This window comes from Sprattus sprattus (genome assembly GCF_963457725.1).
Source record: "Sprattus sprattus genome assembly, chromosome: 4".
In the NCBI taxonomy this organism is placed as follows: domain Eukaryota; kingdom Metazoa; phylum Chordata; class Actinopteri; order Clupeiformes; family Clupeidae; genus Sprattus; species Sprattus sprattus.
In genome coordinates this window covers 25,938,071-25,960,046 of record NC_137923.1, presented here as the reverse complement: position 1 = coordinate 25,960,046, position 21,976 = coordinate 25,938,071, and the positions used below count along the sequence as shown (strand labels likewise).

The window sequence follows — 21,976 nt, the reverse complement described above, 5'->3', positions numbered from 1 at the left end:
GCTAACCGCGAACTGTTATGCTAAGCGCTAAACACTTGAATACAATACAATACAAGTCAATACAAACACTATAACGTCCTGAAACACACTTACTTGTAGCAGGAACGCACACAATGCCTCACATATGCAATTGAACAAAGATGATTCACTAATAATACATTTAACCCTTGACCACAACTGCCACAGGCTACGAGAGAAACTTATTGAAACTTATTCATAACTGTCAAAACTGACGCGTTGCTAGGCAACGCCATAATCAACGTAGTCTTTCGTACAGAGGTAGTTGGGCGGCGGGGATGACGGTGCACTAGCAGGAAGTGGGAATCAACATTTATTTAACACGCTTAAATCACGAAGGTGATCATTGAAGCCTTACTGACAAACTGCAATCATGAAAACTAATGAAGATTTTCAGCCTCAGTTCACATCTGTTATGGAAAACCTTTTGCATTCAGCTGTTTCTGAAATGACTAAACTCTTCGAGAATGCAGTGCAAGAAATGAAAGCAGAGTTGTTTCGGATGAAAAAACAGAACGTTTATTTAAAAGATGACCGTTATGTAGTCGACAATCATATCCCTCAATGTAAAGGAAATCAATTCAAACGCGATATCGGCATACAGTGTGGTGGTAAGTAATCGATGAACGTTAATTCAAGAATATAGCTTAGCCTAGCGGTGTTTCTGGATAGTAAACGGGAGGTAGACTACGTACATCATGGACTGGCTAGTCCGTACACATGGTGTTATGTAACTCTTGATACAGACTTACTTATACTTATTTTCCAGTTGCCACCTAACTTTGTAACGACGATGACATAACAAACGCAGTGTGTATAATTACAGCTTATTTTACTTTCCTTAAAACTGTCATACAGGCCAATAGGACTACACGTAATCAGACCAATTCAATTTGTTTCGCGAGGCTGAAGTTTTTTTGGATTTTTTATTTCCACAGTTTACCTAATTAAATCAGCACTAGGATGTTGTGAGTATTGGCGGTATGGTCTGCCACAGTGTTGGTTTAAAACAGTGTTCTGTATCACTGGCAGTAACACCTACACTGGCGGAGCAGTCCAGCAGTCCTTCCCAACATGGAGAATACGTTAAAGACATACTATCAAGTTTGCCTGAAGGCCTTTTGCAGGATGGAAACCAACAGATTGCATTGCTTCTTATCAAGCAAGAGGTGATTTGGATTCACAGAACGTTTCTCCTTGCTCATACATTGGACTTTATTTCATAAACCCATAACTTAACTGATGGGTGTCTTCCTGTGTGTTGTGCATATGTTTTACAGGACTACACCCCTAAGAATCTCTTCCCAAAGCTGGTGGTGGACCAGCCTAAGCCTTTTCTGGTGCAGCCGATTCAGGTACCAGTTATGTCTCAACAAGCTGATCCGAGTCAATCAGATAAAACCACAGCCCCAATCACCCATAATCCCACTCCCTCCCCACCTCAATACCTACAAGAACCTGCTCCATCAGCATCTGTTGAGACATCACAAATACAAGAATTTAATCCTTTAGACAGTCTCCATGCCTCTCTAGACCTGATGCCTGATATACAAAAGGAAAAGCCTGTCATACTGCTTCAACCACCCACACCCATCTCAACAGATGCAGCCGATGGAACGCCTAACGAGGCTGCCACCCCGAAAACAGAGCAAGTTGACTGTGAAATAGAGCAGCAAAGCTTGAGATCACATCCAGTTACTCACCATGACCAGCCTAGAAGGACAAGCCCCAGGAAGTCAAAGTCAAAATACTGTTGTGTTGAAGCTCTGGAATCAGACCAACCCAAGGCAAAAAATATCCTGCAGGAAAATGATGATGACGGTTCCACAGCCCAGAAGCTGCAAGCAGTGGTAACTTTAACCCACTGTGATACCTCTCAGAAGGCTAGCAAGACGATAGCCCACAGGAGATTACGTCACCCAGGCGATGGGTGCGTTGGTAGGAACCAGTGCGAGGTGTGCATGCGCACACTGTGCAGCGCATCATCCTTGCAGAACCACCGCATGCTGCACACAGGTGAGCGACCATACGCCTGCGACCGTTGCGACAAGTCCTTCCCCAGCGTGCGTAGCCTCAACCGGCACGCACAGGTCCACTCTGCCGGCAGGCCTCACCAGTGTGCCCAGTGCGGCAAAACCTATGTCTACCTATTCAACCTCACAGCGCACCAGCTCATCCACAGCAACAGGAAGCCGCACAGCTGTGACGTCTGCGGCAAGCGCTTCATGACCAAGCCTGAGCTGGCCTCGCACTCGCGGGTGCACACCAACGAAAAGCCGTACAGGTGCACACTGTGCGGGAAGAAGTTCAGGCACCTCATGACATACAACACGCACATGCGGGGACATAACAGAGACATGCGTTACAAATGCACAACCTGCGGCAAAGGCTTTGTGGACCCCAGTAACTTGAAGTCGCACCTGCGCATACACACTGGGGAGAAGCCATACGACTGTAGGGTGTGTGGGAAGAGGTTCACACAGTCAGGGCATCTCAAGAAACATGTTAGCACACAACACTAGGGATTTATCACAGTTTAAAGTCATGGCACAAAAGATAATTCTGGAATAAATCAGTGATATATAATTGGTAGGCCCAGGGGCGAATCTAGGTACCGACTTTTGGGGGGGCTAAGCCCCAAGAGAAATCCTATTATTTTTCCTGTAACCCAAATAGTGTCCTCTAGTGGGTTTTAGGTGAGAAATTAACAAATTTAGATTTAAAATATGGCACAACAACATATTGAAGACATCTGCTGAGAGGTGCTTATTATACTGTAGCATAATCATTTAATGAAAAGAGACAGATTAGTTGCAGTTGTAGCTCAGACTTACGATGGGGCAGCTGTAATGGGCGGGCCTTCTTGGGTGTGTGTATTTACGATGAAACGTACCTTGTGATAAAGGCAGTCCGAGTACTTTTCTCCGGCGCTTTCTCCTTCCAATCCTCAGTATAATTCAAACTATTAACATGGAGCGGCATCAACGGTTAACGTTGTAGGCTGGAATTCACTAGCTAGTTATATCTGGCTGAGCTACTGAGTAGGCTAGCATACCCACAGGATCAATGAACCGGCATGATCAAAAGAGCCACGACATCTATAATAAATCCGCAATGATTTAACCATTTCGTTTAGTTTACCATTTTAAACTTAATGCGCTATATATACCTTTGTATCGAGCAGCTGATTATGGCAACTTTCACAGCTTTTTTCCAGCTTGAGTCGGACAGTCGCTCCCAGTCTGTTTATTTGACGTTGTCTTGTCACCGTCTGTCTGCACGCTCTGTCTGTCTCACTCACTCACTCACGCAGGCACGCACGACCAAACAGAGCTGTGCGCTTGCCACACAACAGTCTCAAACAGGCAGGAGTCCTGTGCAACTCGAGACTATTTTATTTCTAACTCTAAAAATGAAACTTATTACGTTCACAACATCGGTTGATAGGTGTGAGTTTGACGATCTCAGAATAAAAAAAATTAAACCATTTTTGTTTGGGGGGGGCTAATGAAACTTTTGGGGGGGCTCCAGCCCCCCCCCCAAATGGGTCTAGATCCGCCCCTGGGTAGGCCTATGCCATGCAACAAGAAAAGGAGAATCAGTATGATTTGCCTGTGTGTTGTTCATTAGGGTTTCTCAAACCTACTCCTTGACTCAGATGTTAGGAGGTTCACACTTTATTTTTTAATGAGCCGCCTACTCACAAGGTTGTTACTCATTGAAATCACTGCTCCACACATGCAAAACCCCCAATCGTTTTCCATTCAGTATTTCATGACATGACTGACATGGTTAATAAAAGCCTAAGTGTTTGATTTCCGTTCCTCCTGACCTAGGATTCAGTAGTGCAGGTGTTCTATGCAGATTATTTATAACAAAACAGGAAAAAATATCTGACTGAAGTCATGTAGAGACATACCAAATTGTTGTCACAAGAGAGATTCAGTATCGATTGAGGATGCTGGGTGTGTGATCGAGGATCAGTGGAGGGAGGGACTCCTATTAGGCACAGCATTAACCTTACCTGGTAGCTACCACCAGGGGGAGCTGTGCATACAGAGTAAGTATCTTTGCCACAAAATTGCATTAGATAACACGTCAGTGGAACGATCACATTGATACACTGCAAAAAATGCTTTTCTAACCTAGTGTTATTACTCTTATATTGAGATGAAAAATCTAGTTGGTCTTGTTTCTAGCTAAATTGTACTTACCTAGTGCTTTCTTGGTAAGGTTATTTTTACCTATTTCAAGCAAATATTACTTATTTTAAGAAATCTTAACAAGCCAAATTTGCTTAACGCACTGGCAGCCAAATGTGCTTGTTTTAAGCAAAATCCTGCTTAAATATGTAATTATTTGTCTTAAATCTAGAGGGGCATTTTTTGCAGTGTAGAGAGCGTCTTACACATTTAAAAAAAAAAATTAATCACAGACAATTGTTACAAATGGGAGGTTTATTAACAGCTGACCCTTTCTCTATAAATTTAAACCTGGACCACATACACCCGGGGCAACATTAAGAAAAGATCTACCCAAAGAAGAGCAGGTTACGTTGAAACATCGAATCTTATCAATTAATACGAATTACTTTACAATGGGTTTTTGCCCTCATCCCACCTTTTTGCCCTCATCCCACCCACAACCCGAAGGTGACAAAGACTTTTACACCACCACAATGCACCTTTTGATCCTTACTGATAGCTGAACTGATTGGACTGCTGATTAGATCTTGATGGTAAGATCCAAAATCTGATGTCTCTTACTAAGGCTGAATTTATATGGAGCCTAGTTTCACTGAATCTGGTTCATTTTTCACACCTATCGAATCTTTTAATTTCGTAAAGACAGAGCCTTGTAACGAGAGATTTGTGTAAAAACGGAGTCACCAGATTGTGTTGAACGGGCTGTAGTACATACCCCCACGCCTGTGGGTGGCGCTTTAACGCTTTATTTACACAACTGAAAAAACGTGAAAAACCTAGAAGAAGAGACTAAACAGCACGAGGATAAACACATTACACAAGACATTCAAACTCCAATTAACAACATTACATTATGATGGTTAATAAAAATCAGTGGTCAGACTAAAGGATATGCGAAAACGAATTATTTTTTCTATTGATAATAAAGAGTTTGGAACAGTACAACATGACATGTCTGTCATCCCATTTCCCATGAGGCTTTGCTCCGTCCATTTTACATACATTTATGAATAAAAAAGCAAATTAAATCGCTGGCCAATTAATATTTGTGGTCATGAAAGTTATGTTACGTCTGAATAAGAAGAATTAGATCAAGACAAGAGGCTAATCAAAAATCAGAAGGCTGGGTTAATGTTAGTGAATTCGAGGCCCACCACCAGTGAGATTTTGAGGGAGAACAAGTTGTTTATATAGTGGTTGGAGATCGCGAAACGATCACGTGGGGCAATGACGTCATCAGGTTGCGTGAAACCGTGCAGACGAACACCAGCCCCCGTACCGATTCAAATCTACTCACTTTCTACCACAGACTTCGATCGTTGCGGATAGAGAGTGCTCGTCTAAATGATAGGGCTATCTGTATTAGCTATCTGTATCAGATTGACAATCTAGGGTCCATGTAAACGAGGCTTAAGTGAGCCATTCCATTCTTGTAATGCAAATGTACAATTCAAATTATTCCAAGCATGTGCTATGGCAGTCTAAGGCTAGTATGGTTGGACTGGTTGAGAATTGTAAAGAAATTCTAGTAGATTTAGAAAGTGAGAGCAACACTGAAGATGAACGGTCTGAAGATCCCAGTATGCTGTTATGAACAAAACAAACTAAATTGTATACAATCCACAATTAAACATGATTGAATTCCGATAACCTCAAGTCAGTCTACACATCCCTGGCTTAGATCCACTTCAGATATGACGGCCATCAAGGCTGTCCTTTGCATTTAGTTGAATGCAGCTGAAGTGGTTTTTAAAGTAGTACAGGAGACGGTTCACAGGGTTTTCAGTCTGCTTCCTGAAGGCGCGGTATTGATCGTTCCATGGCCCCCCTTTCTGATGGCCAGCGATGACGTGGTTGCATGACGCTATCAGTAGTTTCCCAACAGCATCCACAAAGAACTCTGTCAGTGAAGGAGACAGGGAAGGAACTGTTTAGTGCACTCATAGGCGGATATCCCGGGGGGGGACGTGTCTTTTTTTTTTTTATATAACGCACGACGACACCACCGGTGCTTATATAAACGTAAAACAGTGTGCTTTTTAAGTGTTGAAAAATCATGAACCCCCTATTCCTCAAAGTGGTTTGGTTCACATGCTGTTTCCAACGGGTGGGGCTACCGACGGCTCCATGTTTCAGTCAATCTGCCTAGTACACGATCAGGTTGTGAGATGGTTTCCTCCTCTCTCCCCTGTCACTCCCGCTATGATACAGGATATGTAAAGAGTTTTACCTCATTCTCGAACGAAGTAAGAACCAGCAGTCGAATACATTCCTTTAAAAACTGTTTGAACTTCCCACTATACATGTCCTTCTTATGTGGATGTGAATGACTAGTTCTGTAAGGTGCTGGTAGACAAAGTTGACTATAGTAGTGGTGCTAGTGGTCCTATATGGGCCATTCTACCGAATTGATGCAAAGTCATGTCGGATATATTTAGAATTTTTGTATGTTTTTTTCCCAAAACTTTGTCCGTATGTATATTGTACCATATCTAAAGTACACATATCTAGTAAAAGAACTGTCAAGTTTTATATTGTATTTTCAGAATGTGTTGGAATGTTTTTCGTCTTCCAAAAATTGTCACTACCGAAACATCACATTTACTATAGTAAAAAAGTATTATTATTGACCTGTTCAGATTGTGTTTCCTTCCCTTCTCTGAAGAGTATTTTTACAAATATTTCTTGAAGATTTTCACAATGAAATCCATAGAAATGAATTTTTTACCAAATTTTCAAGGTCAATTTATCTGTTTCGGTAGTGAATGCACTGTTTCGGTAGTGACTGCACTGTTGGATGGATGTTCATTTCTCTCCCAAAATCCTCCAAAAGGTGCTCTGGGCCTCCCTTTAGTCCACACAACACATTTATTTAAAAATTATGGGATTGAACTACTTGCCATTTCATTTTGTCACTACCAAAATCATCTGGTCACTACCATATGTTTCGGTAGTGACAATTCTAGCTAACTTTAAGCATAAATAAAGAATTCTAGCAAGCACACGGCTTGCAAACACATCTTTGAAGAGGTGTACACACATACAAACATAAGATTTTCCATGAAACCCCAAAAGGTTTACTTAATTGAAGAAAACATGCGTTTCGGTAGTGACAATTCTTAAGGTTACACGTCGATTTTCAGACTTTGGAACACATTTATATAAAAACTATGGGATTTAGCTACTTACCATTCAACCATGAGGGACAGAGATGCAGCCAATAGACTAAAACTCTTGTGTTTCGGTAGTGACATGAAAACTAGGGACATGATTTTTTGAGTATAGTAAATTGATTTAAAAATTAAACCCACAATAAATCTAAATATTCCAAGTTCTGTTTCAACCCAATCATAAAGATCTTTGAAATTAAATCATTGAAAAAAATCAAAAAAAAATGAAAAGTGTTATTTAAAGGCATTGAAATTTAGATGTCAGGGTTGGGGACAGCTACTTCCCAATATAAAGTACCCTATAAATGATGATTTTGTATATATTTAGCTTATCACTATCTCATGTAATGCATGGGGTTTATATAGACCATAACATTTTCTAATTTAATATCTATGCCTAAATACCTAATTGTTTTGTAAATAGATTTTATTGTTGAGGGACTGCATATTACACGAATTCTGTAGAATGGCCCATATAGATTATTTATTACAGTGCATGAAACGCTATTCCTAGGCTTCTTATTACAATGTATGAAATGCCTTGTATTGTTATTCCTACGTTTCTTATACCTCCGATTACAGTGCATGAAATGCCCTGTATTGTTATTCCTAGGTGGCTTCTTATTACAGTGCATGCAATGCCCTGTATTGTTATTCCTAGGCTTCTTTTACTTCTTCTTCTAATTATTATTACAGTGCATGAAATGCCCTGTATTGTTATTCCTACGTTTCTTATACTTCTTTTTCTTTTTACCAACTTTTGTGCTTAGTTCAGCTCGAACCGCTTAACGTAGAAACTTCATTCTAACTTTGTCGCGTAGGTGTTGTCAAATAAAATAAACTTCTGAACTTTATACCTTTTAAGATATAAAAGAAAAACAAATACAAATGTTACCATTGACTTACATTGGGCTATTGTGACATCATAATAGGGTCATTAAATTGGCTTGCACCTGTTCTTCACTGATGCCTGCGCCCATTTTACCTCTTCTCTCTCTGTCCTTTCTCAATTCAACTGTATAACTAGGAATATTAAGAGACACGCTCCATACTCTACTTTGTTTTTCACCATCTTTCTCGCTATCCCTCTCAGTCTAGTTTCTCTCACACTCCATCTCTCTGCTTCACTCAATTTTCTCTCCTTCTTTCAAATTGTTTCCTCTTCACTCTCTCTTTATCTTATTATCCATAGCCACTCCTGTTCACTCTTCTTTCCATTCTTCTTTCAATTACTATGTCCATCAATTCCTGCTATTTTTTCAACTTTTTTATCAGCCTTCTTTGTAAGTAAGTAAGTAAGTAAGACTTTATTTCGTACAAGAGTTGCAATTCAAAGTGCTTTACATAAAATCAATAAAAGCAAGCAGCAGGAGCAATAAAATAATGGTCAATATCATATCAGAACTTGATGTTCTGATAGGCTTCTTGAAATATCAAAATCATAATAAAAGTAATAAAACCCTTCTGCCTGGTATTCAGCTCAGTCGAAACCATAGTGCTGCTTCATAGATTCCGCCCTACCCTGTTAAATATTTTCCCTAGCTATGTTTTCCCGCCCAAAGGCCACCCTTCCTTCAGAGGCCTCCTCGTCTTCTTCCACCGAACACACTTCAGGGCTTCGGGAGAGACACTAGCTCTCTTTTACAGGCTTAAGGAAGGTGACTGCACCTAGGGGACTAGCACATTTGTTATGGAAATATCTCTGAGAATAATATGTGATATATTGAAGCCACAATATGGTTTCCGACAGTGCCATGGTACCCTCAAAACAGTTTTACAGAGAAATAGTAAAAGTAATAAAAGTCATAAAACCCTTAAAACAGTTTCAAAGAGAACTAGTAAAAATAGTGCAAGTTACAGAGAAATAAATAGTGCCAGATAAAATTAATAAAATGCTTTGGTAAAAAGATTTTTTAAAGGTGTCTATCGGGTAATGTGTTCCATAATTTTGGGGCGTAGTTGACAAAGGCTGCATCACCAATCTTCTTATGACTGCTTCTGGTGACCTGTAACAGACCTGTATCTGATGATCGCAGTGTTCTAGCTGGTGTGTAGTTAGTAAGAGAGTTAGCAATGTAGCTGGGTCCTTGTCCATTTAGAGCTTTGTATGTGAGGAGGAGGACCTTCAAGTAAATTCTAAAGGTAACAGGAAGCCAGTGTAAAGTAGCTAGGACAGGACTTATGTATTCTCTTCTTTTAGATTTGGTTAATAGTCTAGCTGCAGAGTTTTGAATGAGCTGGAGTCTTACAGTTGTTTTCTTGGGAAGACCAGTAAAAAGTGAATTACAGTAGTCTAGCCGGCTCGATATGAAAGCATGAATAAGCTTCTCTGCATTATTTTGGTTTATGAAAGGTCGTACCTTTGTTATGTTCCTGAGGTGAAAGAAATCTGTTTTGGTGACTGTTAATGTGTGAGTTGAAATTCAAATCTGAGTCCAGGATGACACCAAGATTTATCACCTCAGGTTTAATCCACCGGGATAAACCTTCAAGATTATTGGTGACCATCTCTCTTTTTAATTTGGGGCCGATAAGTAGGACTTCAGTTTTGTCCTCATTGAGTTTCTTTGACAGTCCTCCTTCACACTCCATCTCTCTTCTTCTCTCCATTTTCTCTCCTTCTTTCAGTATTTTACCTCTTCACTCTCTTGACTGTCTTTATCCATAGCCACTCTTCTTCACTCTTCTTTCCTTTCTTAACTTTTGCATTTCATGCACTGGTATTTCCTTCAGGAAATGCATAATCTAGTTATTATTTTTAGCGACTTATGCACTGAATTCAGCTCGAACTGCTTAATGTAGAAAAGGTTTTTTCATTTTTTCTAAATGTATACTTTTTAAGATATTAAAGAAAATCGATTACAAATGTTCCTATTGATAGCTTTCAGTCATGTGACTACAAGCTGGCGGGAAAAAAGAACAGTGAAACTGCGAAAATGGAGACAAACAGTCGAGCAGTTCGAGCAGCACCGCCTACTCAACTACGATCGCCATCAACCACGGACCAAACCGCTATAGCCAGAAAGAGATATTTTTTTTAGGAACTTGTGATACATTTACTGCACCTGCCCTGACATTTTGATTTCTTTAACCTCGACGAAGTCCCTTCCTGAGCGCCAGTGTGGAGATATTTACATCTATCTAATAGAAAATCCGTCCCCCTACACATCTCAAAAATTAAAAGCCTACAAAAGCACAGATAGCTATTTAATTTTCAGAAATGGATGGGTTCACAACGATGTCGTCTGGAAGGTGAAAACAAAAAACATCTTCATAATCAGAACAAAGATGAGTGCCATTTAATAGCTAGCTACCAGCTAGCAAGCTACCTGCTGTTAGCTAGCAGCCGTTAGCCTACACAACGCTGTTCTTTATCATTTGACACAATTTCCTGGTTGAAACAAGTACGAACACCTGGTCTGGCGAATGACAACTTAAATTATCTTCCCATATATTTTCTACTGGCATTGTAGTATTACCAGTTTGATGACAAAATACACTAGCCTTTAAAATACACTAGCCTTTAAGTTGTCATTCACCAGACCAGGGGTTCGTACTTGTTTAAACCAGGAAATTGTGTAAAATGATAAAGAACACTGCCCTATCATAGTATGCTGCCCTATCATAGTCGCGCATGCGTAGTAGTTACCGGATCGTAGTCGCACTTGCTTCACTTTGCGACACTGTTACAACGAGCCAGGTAATCCACCAAGGTTTATGATGTTAAGCTTCATGTTTATTGAATTATTAGTTAAGCAGTGCATTCATTACTAGTAACAGTAATACAAAATACCCCCAAATGTTGACGTTGAGCCTTATGCTGTTAACCGTTTACAACACAATTAAATATAACATTAAATGTACCCGTATTATGCGTTAAGACCAGCCAGATATGTTGATATTGAGCCTTCTGCCGTAAACCGTTTGTGTTTGAGCATGCGCGCGATGTGTGGGACTACGATAGGGCAGCCTACTACGATAGGGCAGCGACAGCGCTGGGTAGGCTAACGGCTGCTAGCTAACAGCAGGTAGCTCGCTATTAAAGTAGGATTCTAGATCAATTGCTAATTACTTACAATATGCTAGCGGCTAAAACTAGTGAAATGTGCTGACTTTGACATTATGACAAACCAGTTAGTCAACAACTGTCCTAACACAGTCAAACATCAAGCAAGTGCAACACAAGACGGCAAATAAGCTACTAACTAGTTCGGCAGGCAGTAAAAAGCCGGGCGGCTTCAGGCAATCCTACATTTAGCAGTAATATTCTATGGACCCTGGTATGGCAATGGCACGGTGGCGATTCTCCATATTAAAAGTCATTGTAGCGCCCCAAGGTAACACTGCTTATCCTAACCCTAATCCTGAAGTACAATTGTTGCATAATGCTTCTTTAAATAGCACTCTTCGTTGCTCTGATTATGAAGATGTGTTTTGAAAATTAAACCACTATCTGTGCTTTTGTAGGCTTTCAGTTTTTGAGATGTGTAGAGGGACAGATTTCCTATGAGATAGATGTAAATATCTCCACACTGGAGCTCAGGCAGGGACTTTGTCGAGGTTAAAGAAATAAAAATGTCAGAGGGTGCAGTAAATGGATCACAAGTTCCTAAATAAACTCCTCAAAAAAAGTTCGGAAACTTTTTTCCGGTCGATTATTCCTCCCCTTCATTAATACTAGTGCTGTCAGTTTAACGCGTTATTAACGGCGTTAACGCAAACCCATTTTAACGCCGTTCATTTTTTTATCGCGCGATTAACGCGATGTAAAGATCAACGTTATTTTGCCCTCCCAATCTTTGTAGTAGGCTAACGTCACGTTTGAGTGAATGATGAGCGCGATACAGCGAAATGGATGATAAAAAGCTTCTGAATAGAAAGTTTACCTTTAAAAGTTGTGTTGTGCAAAAGAAGCGAGCTTCACTGCAGGGTTTTTCCTGGGTCAAAATGGCTCTTCGGTGCACCCCCCAAAAAAGGCTATGCTTGAGGTTATCATTTTGCTTCCACTTTAAATCAAAATAGATAGAGGCTAATATATTGACAATAGTCCAAGCCCCATGGTGCTATCATGTATGGTTCAAAGATTATCAAGGTTTACCTCATATATATATGCAAACTACTGAAATCTATATCAATAGAATCTAGGACTAACCAGTGGTCAGTAATGGAGCGCCATGAATATTGAAACCGTCGACTGATGAAGACAGGTTGCATACGCAGGTTGAGTAATTAAGTGATTGGCACCTGGCCGCTCTGTCCATTCGCGCACCTCACAGTTGCGTTTAGATCAGACTTATCAACTCGATTACTATTTATCAAAACAGAACGAGGGCTTGGCTGTAACCTACTTGAAACCTACTATTCAGAACATATTCGCTGACATGCATTGCATACGTGATGATATGCTTACAAATCTGCTTAAAACAAAGTGAAGGTGTTTTAGAATAATATTTATGCCATATACAATAAGTGACTATGTAAACACCACTTATTAATGTTATAGTAAACAAACCTATTAACACCCAAGCTATTAAAAAGGTGACAAACAGTTATAAACCTTGATAGATAGAAAAATCTTTAATCAATCAATTTTACATATTTCAGTAGCGGTGGGTGTGTAGATTACGACAAGTAACTTGTTTGGATTTCAACTGAAACGTGTTTTCGGTTTTATCCCGGACCCGTTGTGTAGTAGACCAACACGCTAAATTAGCTGATACACGAGGTATTGTGTATCAAGATCCAATCGTGATGTACCTGTGGTACGTGTGGTGTATGGAGATTAGAAAAACATTACCGATATGACCAAGTATGATCTCTATCAGAATCCGTAATCTCTCGTAAAAATCTCCTAACTTGGAGAAGCCTCTGTTCAATGATTGGCTGAGGGGGTGGGAGGCGGGATCTGCTGCTGCTGTCTTGAATTCAACGTGAGTGCTCAAAACACCGTTAAACTGAATTGGATGACAGGTTTTTTTTTAATTGCAGACTCTTTTTTTTTTGCTTTAGGCGCTCGGGATTTTTCATAGGCGCTCGGGATTACGGTTTAGGCGCGCGCCGAAATTTTCTCTATGCAGGAAAAACCCTGCACTGTTGTCTGAAAATGTCAACAGGCAGCTGGCAGCAAAAAATATTAAGCCATGGTTTACCTGCACTATAGGCTGAGTCCATGTTTATCTTAAATGTGCACTTTATAATTGTATTTTGTACCGCCCTGTTCGGCAATGTTGTTTTTCAATAAAATAAAACATTGCTTAAAGCAAGCCAATCCACTTTTCCATGTTGATAACAGCATTAAAATAAAATAAAAATGATGGAAAAAAAATTATTGAAGGGGCATTTAGAATAGATAAAATTTGCGATTGCGATTAATTTTGATTAATTTAATCGCGATTAATTTTGAGTTAACTATGACAAAAATGCGATTAATCGCGATTAAATATTTTAATCGTTTGACAGCACTAATTAATACCAATTGGTATTGTATTGTATATATCGTTGGAAAGCCTGAGTAGCGTGTGGAAGATCAATACTCAGCCACAACAGCTTGGCACCTCCTAATGCTGCTCATCAGCCTGGTCACACACTGCTGTGGGATGGCATCCCATGACTGAACCAGAATTTGTCGCAAGTCAGCCAACATGGTTGCGTTGGTCACACCCACACGGTAAGCTGTGTTGCTCATTCCACGAATGCACAATCCTCACAAGTACCTGGTTGTAAAGGTGACTAATCAGGCTTTCCAACAATATACAATACCAATTGGTATTATTAAAGGGGAGGAATAATCGACCTAAAAAACGTTTCCAAACTTTTTGGAGGAGTTTATTCATTTTTGTCTAAATATCTCTATAGTGGTATGGTCTGTGGTTGATGGCGATCGTAGTTGAGTAGGCGGCACTGTTTGTCGCCATTTTCGCTGTTCTTTTTGCCCACCAGCTACCTATTGTAGTCACGTGACTGAAAACTATCAATTCCAAGGCACTTCTTCTCTCTGTCCCTCTCAATTCAACTGTATAACTAGGAATATTAAGACACACCTTCTATGACTCTACTTATGTTTCTCTCCATCCCTCTCAGTCTACTTTTTCTCACACTCTATCTCTCTGCTTCACTCCATTTTCTCTCATTCTTCCACAATTTTCCCTCTTCACTCTCTCTTTACTGTCTTTATCCATAGCCACTCTTGTTCACTCTTTTTCCTTTCTTCTTTCACTCTTCTTTCCTTTCTTCTTCCTTTCTTAACTTTTGGATTTCACACACTGGTATTTCCTTCAGGAAATGCATATTCAAGTTATTATTACTACTATTATTATTATTATTACGAATAATTAAAATTGAACCACACTGAATAACTGAAAGGAAGAATTTGAACTGCAACTAGTGGTCCTTCATAATCACTTACGTCCGTGGGCTGCCCTCTTGAGCCGGGGATCAAATATCACCTTCCGCACCGACTCCGTTCGTGCAAGGAAGAAGTTGATGCCCACGTTGGTGAGGAAACACTGAGGGAAACCAGGCACTGTCTCTTTGTAGGATGCTTGGAACCGGAGCAGGCAGCCCCCCTCATCATCCAGCCCTTCCGCGTATGTCATCCGGTGACCGTACCCACTGTCGCCTATTTTAGCACTCACCTAGGTACAGACACACTCTTGATTATTATTTTATCAGGTGTTGGACAATCAGAGGTACCCCCTAGCTGCAGATCCAATGTATTTATTTATTATGCATCATTGATGACGTGGATGGTTATTATTATTATTAGATGATGATTTCCTGTTGTTTACGTTTGCTATTTGCTCAGTTGCCGGAGTTGTTGCAACCCCATTTTACTGCTGTTGTAATATCATGCATGTGACAAATACATCTATTGAATCTTGTCAATGTAACTGTATATTATATGACTACAAAAGTAGTATTTTGACATTACTTTATGTGTATGTTCCCCTATGGCATTACAAAAACTTAATACCACCACCACCAGCAACAACAACAACAATTTAACCTCAAATATGAGTATGTAACGTCATAGCCATAAGAACATGTTGTCCTCTGTATCACTGATAACAGTAGGAACTTACCATGTCCAGCTCAGGCATGCTCTCCATGACCTCCACCAGCTTCTCTATCTGGGTTTGCTCTGTGAATTCAAAGTCATCGTCCACCCAGAGGAAGTACTTAGTGGTGACCTGAGACACAGCCAGTGTCCTTCCTGCAAACCATCCCTGATAAGAAAGCATACATAGAAAATATGATTATGAAGGAAAAACAGATGCTGTCCTCTAGGGGGTCCTCTAACATAAATTGTCCTCAATGGGGAATGCTTATAGAGAAATAGCATTAATGGTGCACTGCTTCTTCATAATACAAGTTACCTGAAATAAATAGCTTAGAATTTGGACAGTAACTATACAATAACTATACACATTGCATGTGAAACAGAGATATCTGACCTAAGTGTGACCATAGTACTCATGCACAATATGAATTGTTGAAATTAACTTCTACCTGTCCGGGAGGCATGAAGTACTGTTCAATGTCAGAGCCGTTGACTTTGATGGGGTCAAAGCTGTCATCAGCGATGATTATCTTCATGTTCTTATAGTACTGACGGATGCTGTCGATCAAGGTGTTCAGCTTTAAGTACCTAAGGAAGGTCTTGGTGGTGATGGTCACCTGTGAGTTTATATCTAGGATGAAGAAAGTAATTTTTTACTGTTGCTGCCTGCTACTTCTATTGTGGAATTTGTAATTATGTTAACACAGAATTAAAAAGCACAATGGGCCTCATTCTCGACAGCAGTTGGGAAGACTTTTCGAAGGATTTCAGAAGGAACTCCACTTCGGAAACATTTATGAAAACATTTGCATTCTCCATAGTTTTTTCTTCTGTGCTTTCTTCTGAACTTCAGACAACTTTCAGAACTCGAAATAGCAGTCGTAACTCTGCCGGAATCTTCTCAAATGCGATTCCACGGGCCATCTTGTGGTTATTTGAGGAATCGCGTTGAGGAATGACATTTGAAAAAACTCCGTATTACAGTAAAAGGGTTAACGGTTGAATTTGTGAGAACCCGTTGGTGATTGCGTTCACGTCAACTCTACAGACATCCTCGGATTAAAATAATTATGATAATAATAAATACGAGAATATTTGTATCATTAACAATTACGTTTCACATTTATAGTCATAATTCTACGAGATAGTATTTATTGTTACACTAGGTCTATATGGCTCGTAGCTTGACTGTTCTCTCCCTTGTAGGCTACGTCACTTTGGACAAAGGCCGCGTCTGCTAAGTGACTGAATGTGAATGACATGATCACTGCAAATGTAAGTGAATAAATAAATAAACACTAAACCCAATCTCTAAGAACTAAGGCATGAATTTATTGCATTTTATACTACTACTCGTGGCCAGTCTTCACCCCTATGGTGGCCATTTCGAACGAAAAAAAAATAAGTGACTACTTAAATGTGTTTTACGGACTTCGGACATTCAACGTAATACAATATCTCCACCTTATTAATGAACACCTGTTACGAGGTGGATTCGGGAGATTGCAACAGCACACGTTTCTAAAATTGCGTCTCCTAATAAGAAGCTGGCAGGGCGTGTACAGAGATGGGCAAAAATACATCAAAATGTATTTTGATACAAAATACCCCTCAAATAAATGTATCAAAATAAAATACTGTTGCCGGAAAATGTAACAAAATACAATACATGTATTTTGTATTTTTAAAATACAGGAAATACTTTTTCTGATTTTTCAGTTTTCTCACAATTTGGTATAGCAGAACATTCAGGTTTGGGCTAATCAGTGGCGTAACGTAGTAACCACGGGGCCAGGTGCAGGCTATTATGACGGGCCCATGTCAGTGGTTCCGTATCCTTTTTTTCATGTTTGTAACCACCGCCACAGGGCTCTCATTGAATCTCTATGGCTTCCGGGAGGGCTATCCCCACCGTGCTTTCGTCATACGTAATTGCCAGGTAAGGACTAGGACGCGATCTGGCACTCCGCGCTTGGGCGAGACTCTCCACTTTGTGAATGAGGCACGCCTCACCTAGGACGCGGGTCTGGCACTCCGTGCCTGGGCGAGACGCTCCACTTTGTGAATGAGGCGCGCCTCACCTAGGACGCGATCTGGCACTCCGCGCCTATGAGACTCTTTTTAAAGATCTTAGCCTACTATAAACGTTGTTGAGATTTTTATTAGGTTGAAAGTCTGTAACAAAACAGAGACAAATAGCTACACGTCAAGCAATGTCATTTATCTCCTAAAATACGTTTTACGATTCCAACTTACATAACCAGTGCACACTCACAACCTTACAGATAACGTATAGAAGTTGTACTAGCATTTGTATTCAAAGTTTACACTTTAATCTACCAAAGTACTCACCGTTTAACAATACAATTTCCACAAGTTACAGATTATCTTTGACAACATTGGCGCCCACATGTGATTGACAACACTGGCCCACACATGTGACATCACACAGATAAATGACCGTGTAGCTATTTGTTTTGTCTCTGTGAGAATGAGTAAGATCTTTAGTAAGAGTCTCAATAACGTTTATAGTAGGCTAAGATCTTTAATAAGAGTCTCATGTGCGCCCGCGCCCCTGCCTCTATGCAATGCGGCGCGGAGTGCCAGATCGCGTCCTAGGTGAGGCGCGCCTCATTCATAAAGTGGAGCGTCTCGCCCAGGTGTGGAGTGCCAGATCGCGTCCTAGGTGAGGTGCGCCTCATTCACAAAGTGGAGAGTCTCGCCCAGGCGCGGAGTGCCAGATCGCGTCCCGGACCTTAGCTCTAATTGCGTATAAGGACATCACACAGCTTTCATCAAGTCACATTGTGTCAAGATGGCTAAGGTTCAGTGCAAACACTTTGAAAGAACCTCCTTTAAGTCGGTGTACTAATGAAGATAAATTGACAAGGATCAAGACAGCTTTCTAAGTTTACGACCACAACCCTGTTTTGTGAAAAAAATTGATTTAACATGAGAGTCAATGAGAGAGATCTGGGGTGATTTCCTTTTCGCCCCAAAAAGGGGCGAGCCATAAGAAGCAACACTTTTGGCAAATTCACTGATTCGACAATGACATTCAGAGGCAGATCAGATGGTCTCGTGGTAGAATCTGACAGAAAAAAAATCTCCTTCTGCCTAAACACTGGAAAGTAATTTGAGTATTTTAAATACAAAATTACTCCACTCTAAAGTATTTTGATACAAATTACATTTGATTTTTTATCGGCCCTATCAAATACAAATTACAAAATACTCAAAAGCAAATTAACTAGTATTTAAAATACAAGTAATTGAAACACTGCCCATCTCTGGGCGTGTATGTATGCAAATCCACTTTCACAAGAACGCGCATCAATCTAAGAAACTAATCGGAAGGAACCCAGCTGAGAAGACTTCGGCTGCTTATGAACACATTTTCAAGCGTGCGGGAATGCAGCGGAAGCGTTTCTCTTATGTTGTAGAAAGAATTACAGAAAAAGGTCGAGAATGAGGCCCAATGTCTTTAATGTGCTGCATTTAATTACACATCATTCGGCTGTGTTGCCAACTAAACTCCTCAAAAAAAGTTCGGAAACATTTCTTCAGTCGATTATCCCTCCCCTTTAATAATACCAATTGGTATTGTATTGTATATCGTTGGAAAGCCTGATTAGTCACCTTTACAACGAGGTACAACTTGTAAGGATAGTGCATTCGTGGGATGAGCAACACAGCCAACCGTGTGGGTAGCGGCCCACATTTTTTTGCCAAAATCCCCTGCAATATTCTTCTGTTGGTATTCACTCTTGTTTTGTGTTGTTTGGTGGATTGGATGATTCTCCCACAGTATTAAGGAAAAGACAACACATATTGACCATTTTTACACTTTATTAATTTTACACAGTCAGGGACCTCAGTAGCATGTGGAAGATCCACAACAGCTTGGCACCTCCTGTGGGATGGCATCCTATTCCTGAACCAGAATTTGTAGCAAGTCAGCCAACATGGTTGCGTTGGTCACTCTGGCACGTACTGCACGCCCAAGCAGATCCCACAAGTATTCAATTTGGTTTAGGTCTGGACTCACGGCAGGCCTTTCCATCCTCTCCACTCCCAAGTTCTTGAGGTACTCTGTGATGATCCTGCCTCTGTGGGGGCGAGCGTTGTCATCCTGGAGGATGGAGTTAAGTCCCAGATTCTGGAGGTATGGGGTCGCCATTGGCTCCAGAATCTCATTCCGATATCTCACTAAATTCCAACAGAGGAATATTGCATGGTTAGCTGTGTTGCTCATTCCACGAATGCACGATCCACATGCTACTGAGGTCCCTGACAGTGTAAAATGAATAAAGTGTAAAAATGGTCAATATGTGTTGTTTTTTTCTTAATACTGTGGGAGAATCATCAAATCCACCAAGCAACTCAAAACAAGAGTGAATACCAACAGCAGAATATTGCAGGGGGTTTTGGCACATTTTTTGGGCCACTACCCACACGGTTAGCTGTGTTGCTCGTTCCACAATTGCACGATCCTTACAAGTTGTACCTCGTTGTAAAGGTTACTAATCAGGCTTTCCAACGTATACAATACAATACCAATTGGTATTATTAAAGGGGAGGGATAATCGACTGAAGAAATGTTTCCGAACTTTTTTGGAGGAGTTTATGTTATGTTGTGCGGAAGGTATGCCATACCTTCCCCTAGATCATACATGATGGGCACGGAGGGTTGCTGGATGACTACGGGAAAGGTGACATTGTGTTTCTCAAACAGGAAATGGACTGTAGAGAAGAAGAAAGGCACAGGATTAAGTATTAAGAATTCCTTATATTCTCTGAACTTCTGTTTAACACCTCATTTTAATATCTTCTCATATAAGGCAGTGCCTCATTTCTATACCTCCAATACAAAATCCCTTGTTACCAGAAACCAAGGAAATATAATTTTACTCTTAACCCTTAATACATATTTGTTCTTGTCTTGCCACAGTTGGCTGTGTTCTTTCCCTTGGTGGTTTCAACCATGCCACCTTAAGACAATGTTTATGGTTAGCGGTGCTATGTACATGAAATAAACTCGAGATTGAACTAAAAATGGCCCTTACCCAGGTCGCCCGTTCTGAGGCGGTACACCGTGCTGGTGTAGTGCACTCGGCCCAGAAGGGCATTGAGCCCAGAGGCGCTGAGGGCGGTGATGTTGAGCTGGTTGCCTCCGTCTCCCTCCACCAGCCCATCCGTGCCCGGCCCCTCCACAGACAGCAGGCCCCGGGAGGCCACTAGCGACACCTGTCAGAGATTGAGCATGATCATGACACAGCTTAGCCTGGGTCACCACTTTCTGACCTCCAGGCAGTCCTTTATGTGGTTCATGTTAGCTAGAACACCGTTCAGGCTACACAACGTCTTCAGAGGTGGACTGTGAAGTGCTGGTTGCAGGCAGATTGGATAAAATCGTGGTGTGCTCCTGTGAGAGTTTGTGTGGTTATCAGTTTTGTGAGATGGTCATTCATTCATTGACTGATTATTTTCTTAATGCAACGACCATGACGTGGTGGAACTCCAGTTTGGAATTTATAAAGGATAAGTTTGTGCTCTGACTGCCATGCCATCGAGCCTGGCTCTTTGGCGTTGCATGTTTGGCACCCTGTATACCCTGGTTGGAGTCTGGGTGGGGTGACCATGCTCTCCCTTCGCTACAAAGTGCATTGTATGAATAATGACCTCTTATGAATCATGTGCTTATGTAAGTAGGAACATGGCTTTTCTATGTTTCTGTGTTACTTAGATTACTAGGTGCTGACGCCACGTAGTCTGCATATGAGTATGAGCGATATGCCTAAGGAGAGGGAACTTCTGCATATGTTTGGTTGACCTCAGAGGTGATGAAAAGGGTTAAACTGTGCCTGTTCGACCCTGTGTAAAACTGACATCCGTGCATTTCAGAAAGCGCAGTTGGGATGACACAAAAGGACTTTAAGATTTACTGATTGACAACCCTTACAATGAGCTTATAGGGTACATTTTCAGTTGTCCTTTTGTGATGGTTAGGTGAAAATAGATGCTCCATTCAGACAAACATCCTTATAATTGTGCCATAGCTTAAAGGCACCCAGTGCAACTTTCGAGGCTTAAAAATAAACATACAATTTCTAGTCTTTTTTACACGTAGTAAGTTTCAATAACTCCATACCATTACATATCGACATTCAAGGAGCAAAGATGAGACGTCGTTGTGTGGTGAGAACTGATAGAAAATCGATAACAACAACAATCGCCGCCATTTTCTTTATTTTTTGTGACCCACAATAAATAAAGCAGGAGTCCAGTCAATGGAAAAATGGCCTCTCCCCACCGGGGATTGTTTTTGTTTACGATTTTCTATCAGTTCTCACCACACAACGACGTCTCATCTTTGCTTCTTAAATGTCGATATGTAATGGTATGGATTTATTGAAACTTACTACGTGTAAAAAAGACTAGAAATTGAATGTTTATTTTTCATTGAATGTTTATATAAAGTTGCACTGGGTGCCTTTAAAAAATGTCATGAGAAATTGTAAGTA

At 40.6% G+C, this 21,976-nt stretch overlaps 2 protein-coding genes across 2 annotated transcripts in view; one reads left to right on the top strand and one right to left on the bottom strand.

Moving 5' to 3' along the window:
* Positions 1-1,001: 1,001 nt before the first annotated feature.
* Positions 1,002-2,613, top strand: LOC308363432 (uncharacterized protein; the record flags this gene model as incomplete). Its single annotated transcript, XM_080836242.1, has 2 exons — positions 1,002-1,187; positions 1,299-2,613. 2 exons carry the CDS (start codon positions 1,002-1,004, stop codon positions 2,538-2,540), a joined length of 1,428 nt encoding a protein of 475 aa, XP_080692368.1. The 3' UTR covers positions 2,541-2,613.
* Positions 2,614-5,911: 3,298 nt separating this feature from the next.
* The window catches only part of LOC308363431 (beta-1,4 N-acetylgalactosaminyltransferase 2-like), a gene marked incomplete at both ends in the record, with an annotated part of 52,823 nt that continues 36,758 nt past the window's right edge, over positions 5,912-21,976 (bottom strand). Inside the window, 6 exons of the mRNA XM_080836241.1 lie at positions 5,912-6,123; positions 14,799-15,027; positions 15,475-15,618; positions 15,902-16,083; positions 20,109-20,195; positions 20,519-20,699. Of these exons, the coding sequence (XP_080692367.1) occupies positions 5,912-6,123; positions 14,799-15,027; positions 15,475-15,618; positions 15,902-16,083; positions 20,109-20,195; positions 20,519-20,699 (1,035 nt within the window). The remainder of the gene's footprint in view (positions 6,124-14,798; positions 15,028-15,474; positions 15,619-15,901; positions 16,084-20,108; positions 20,196-20,518; positions 20,700-21,976) is intronic.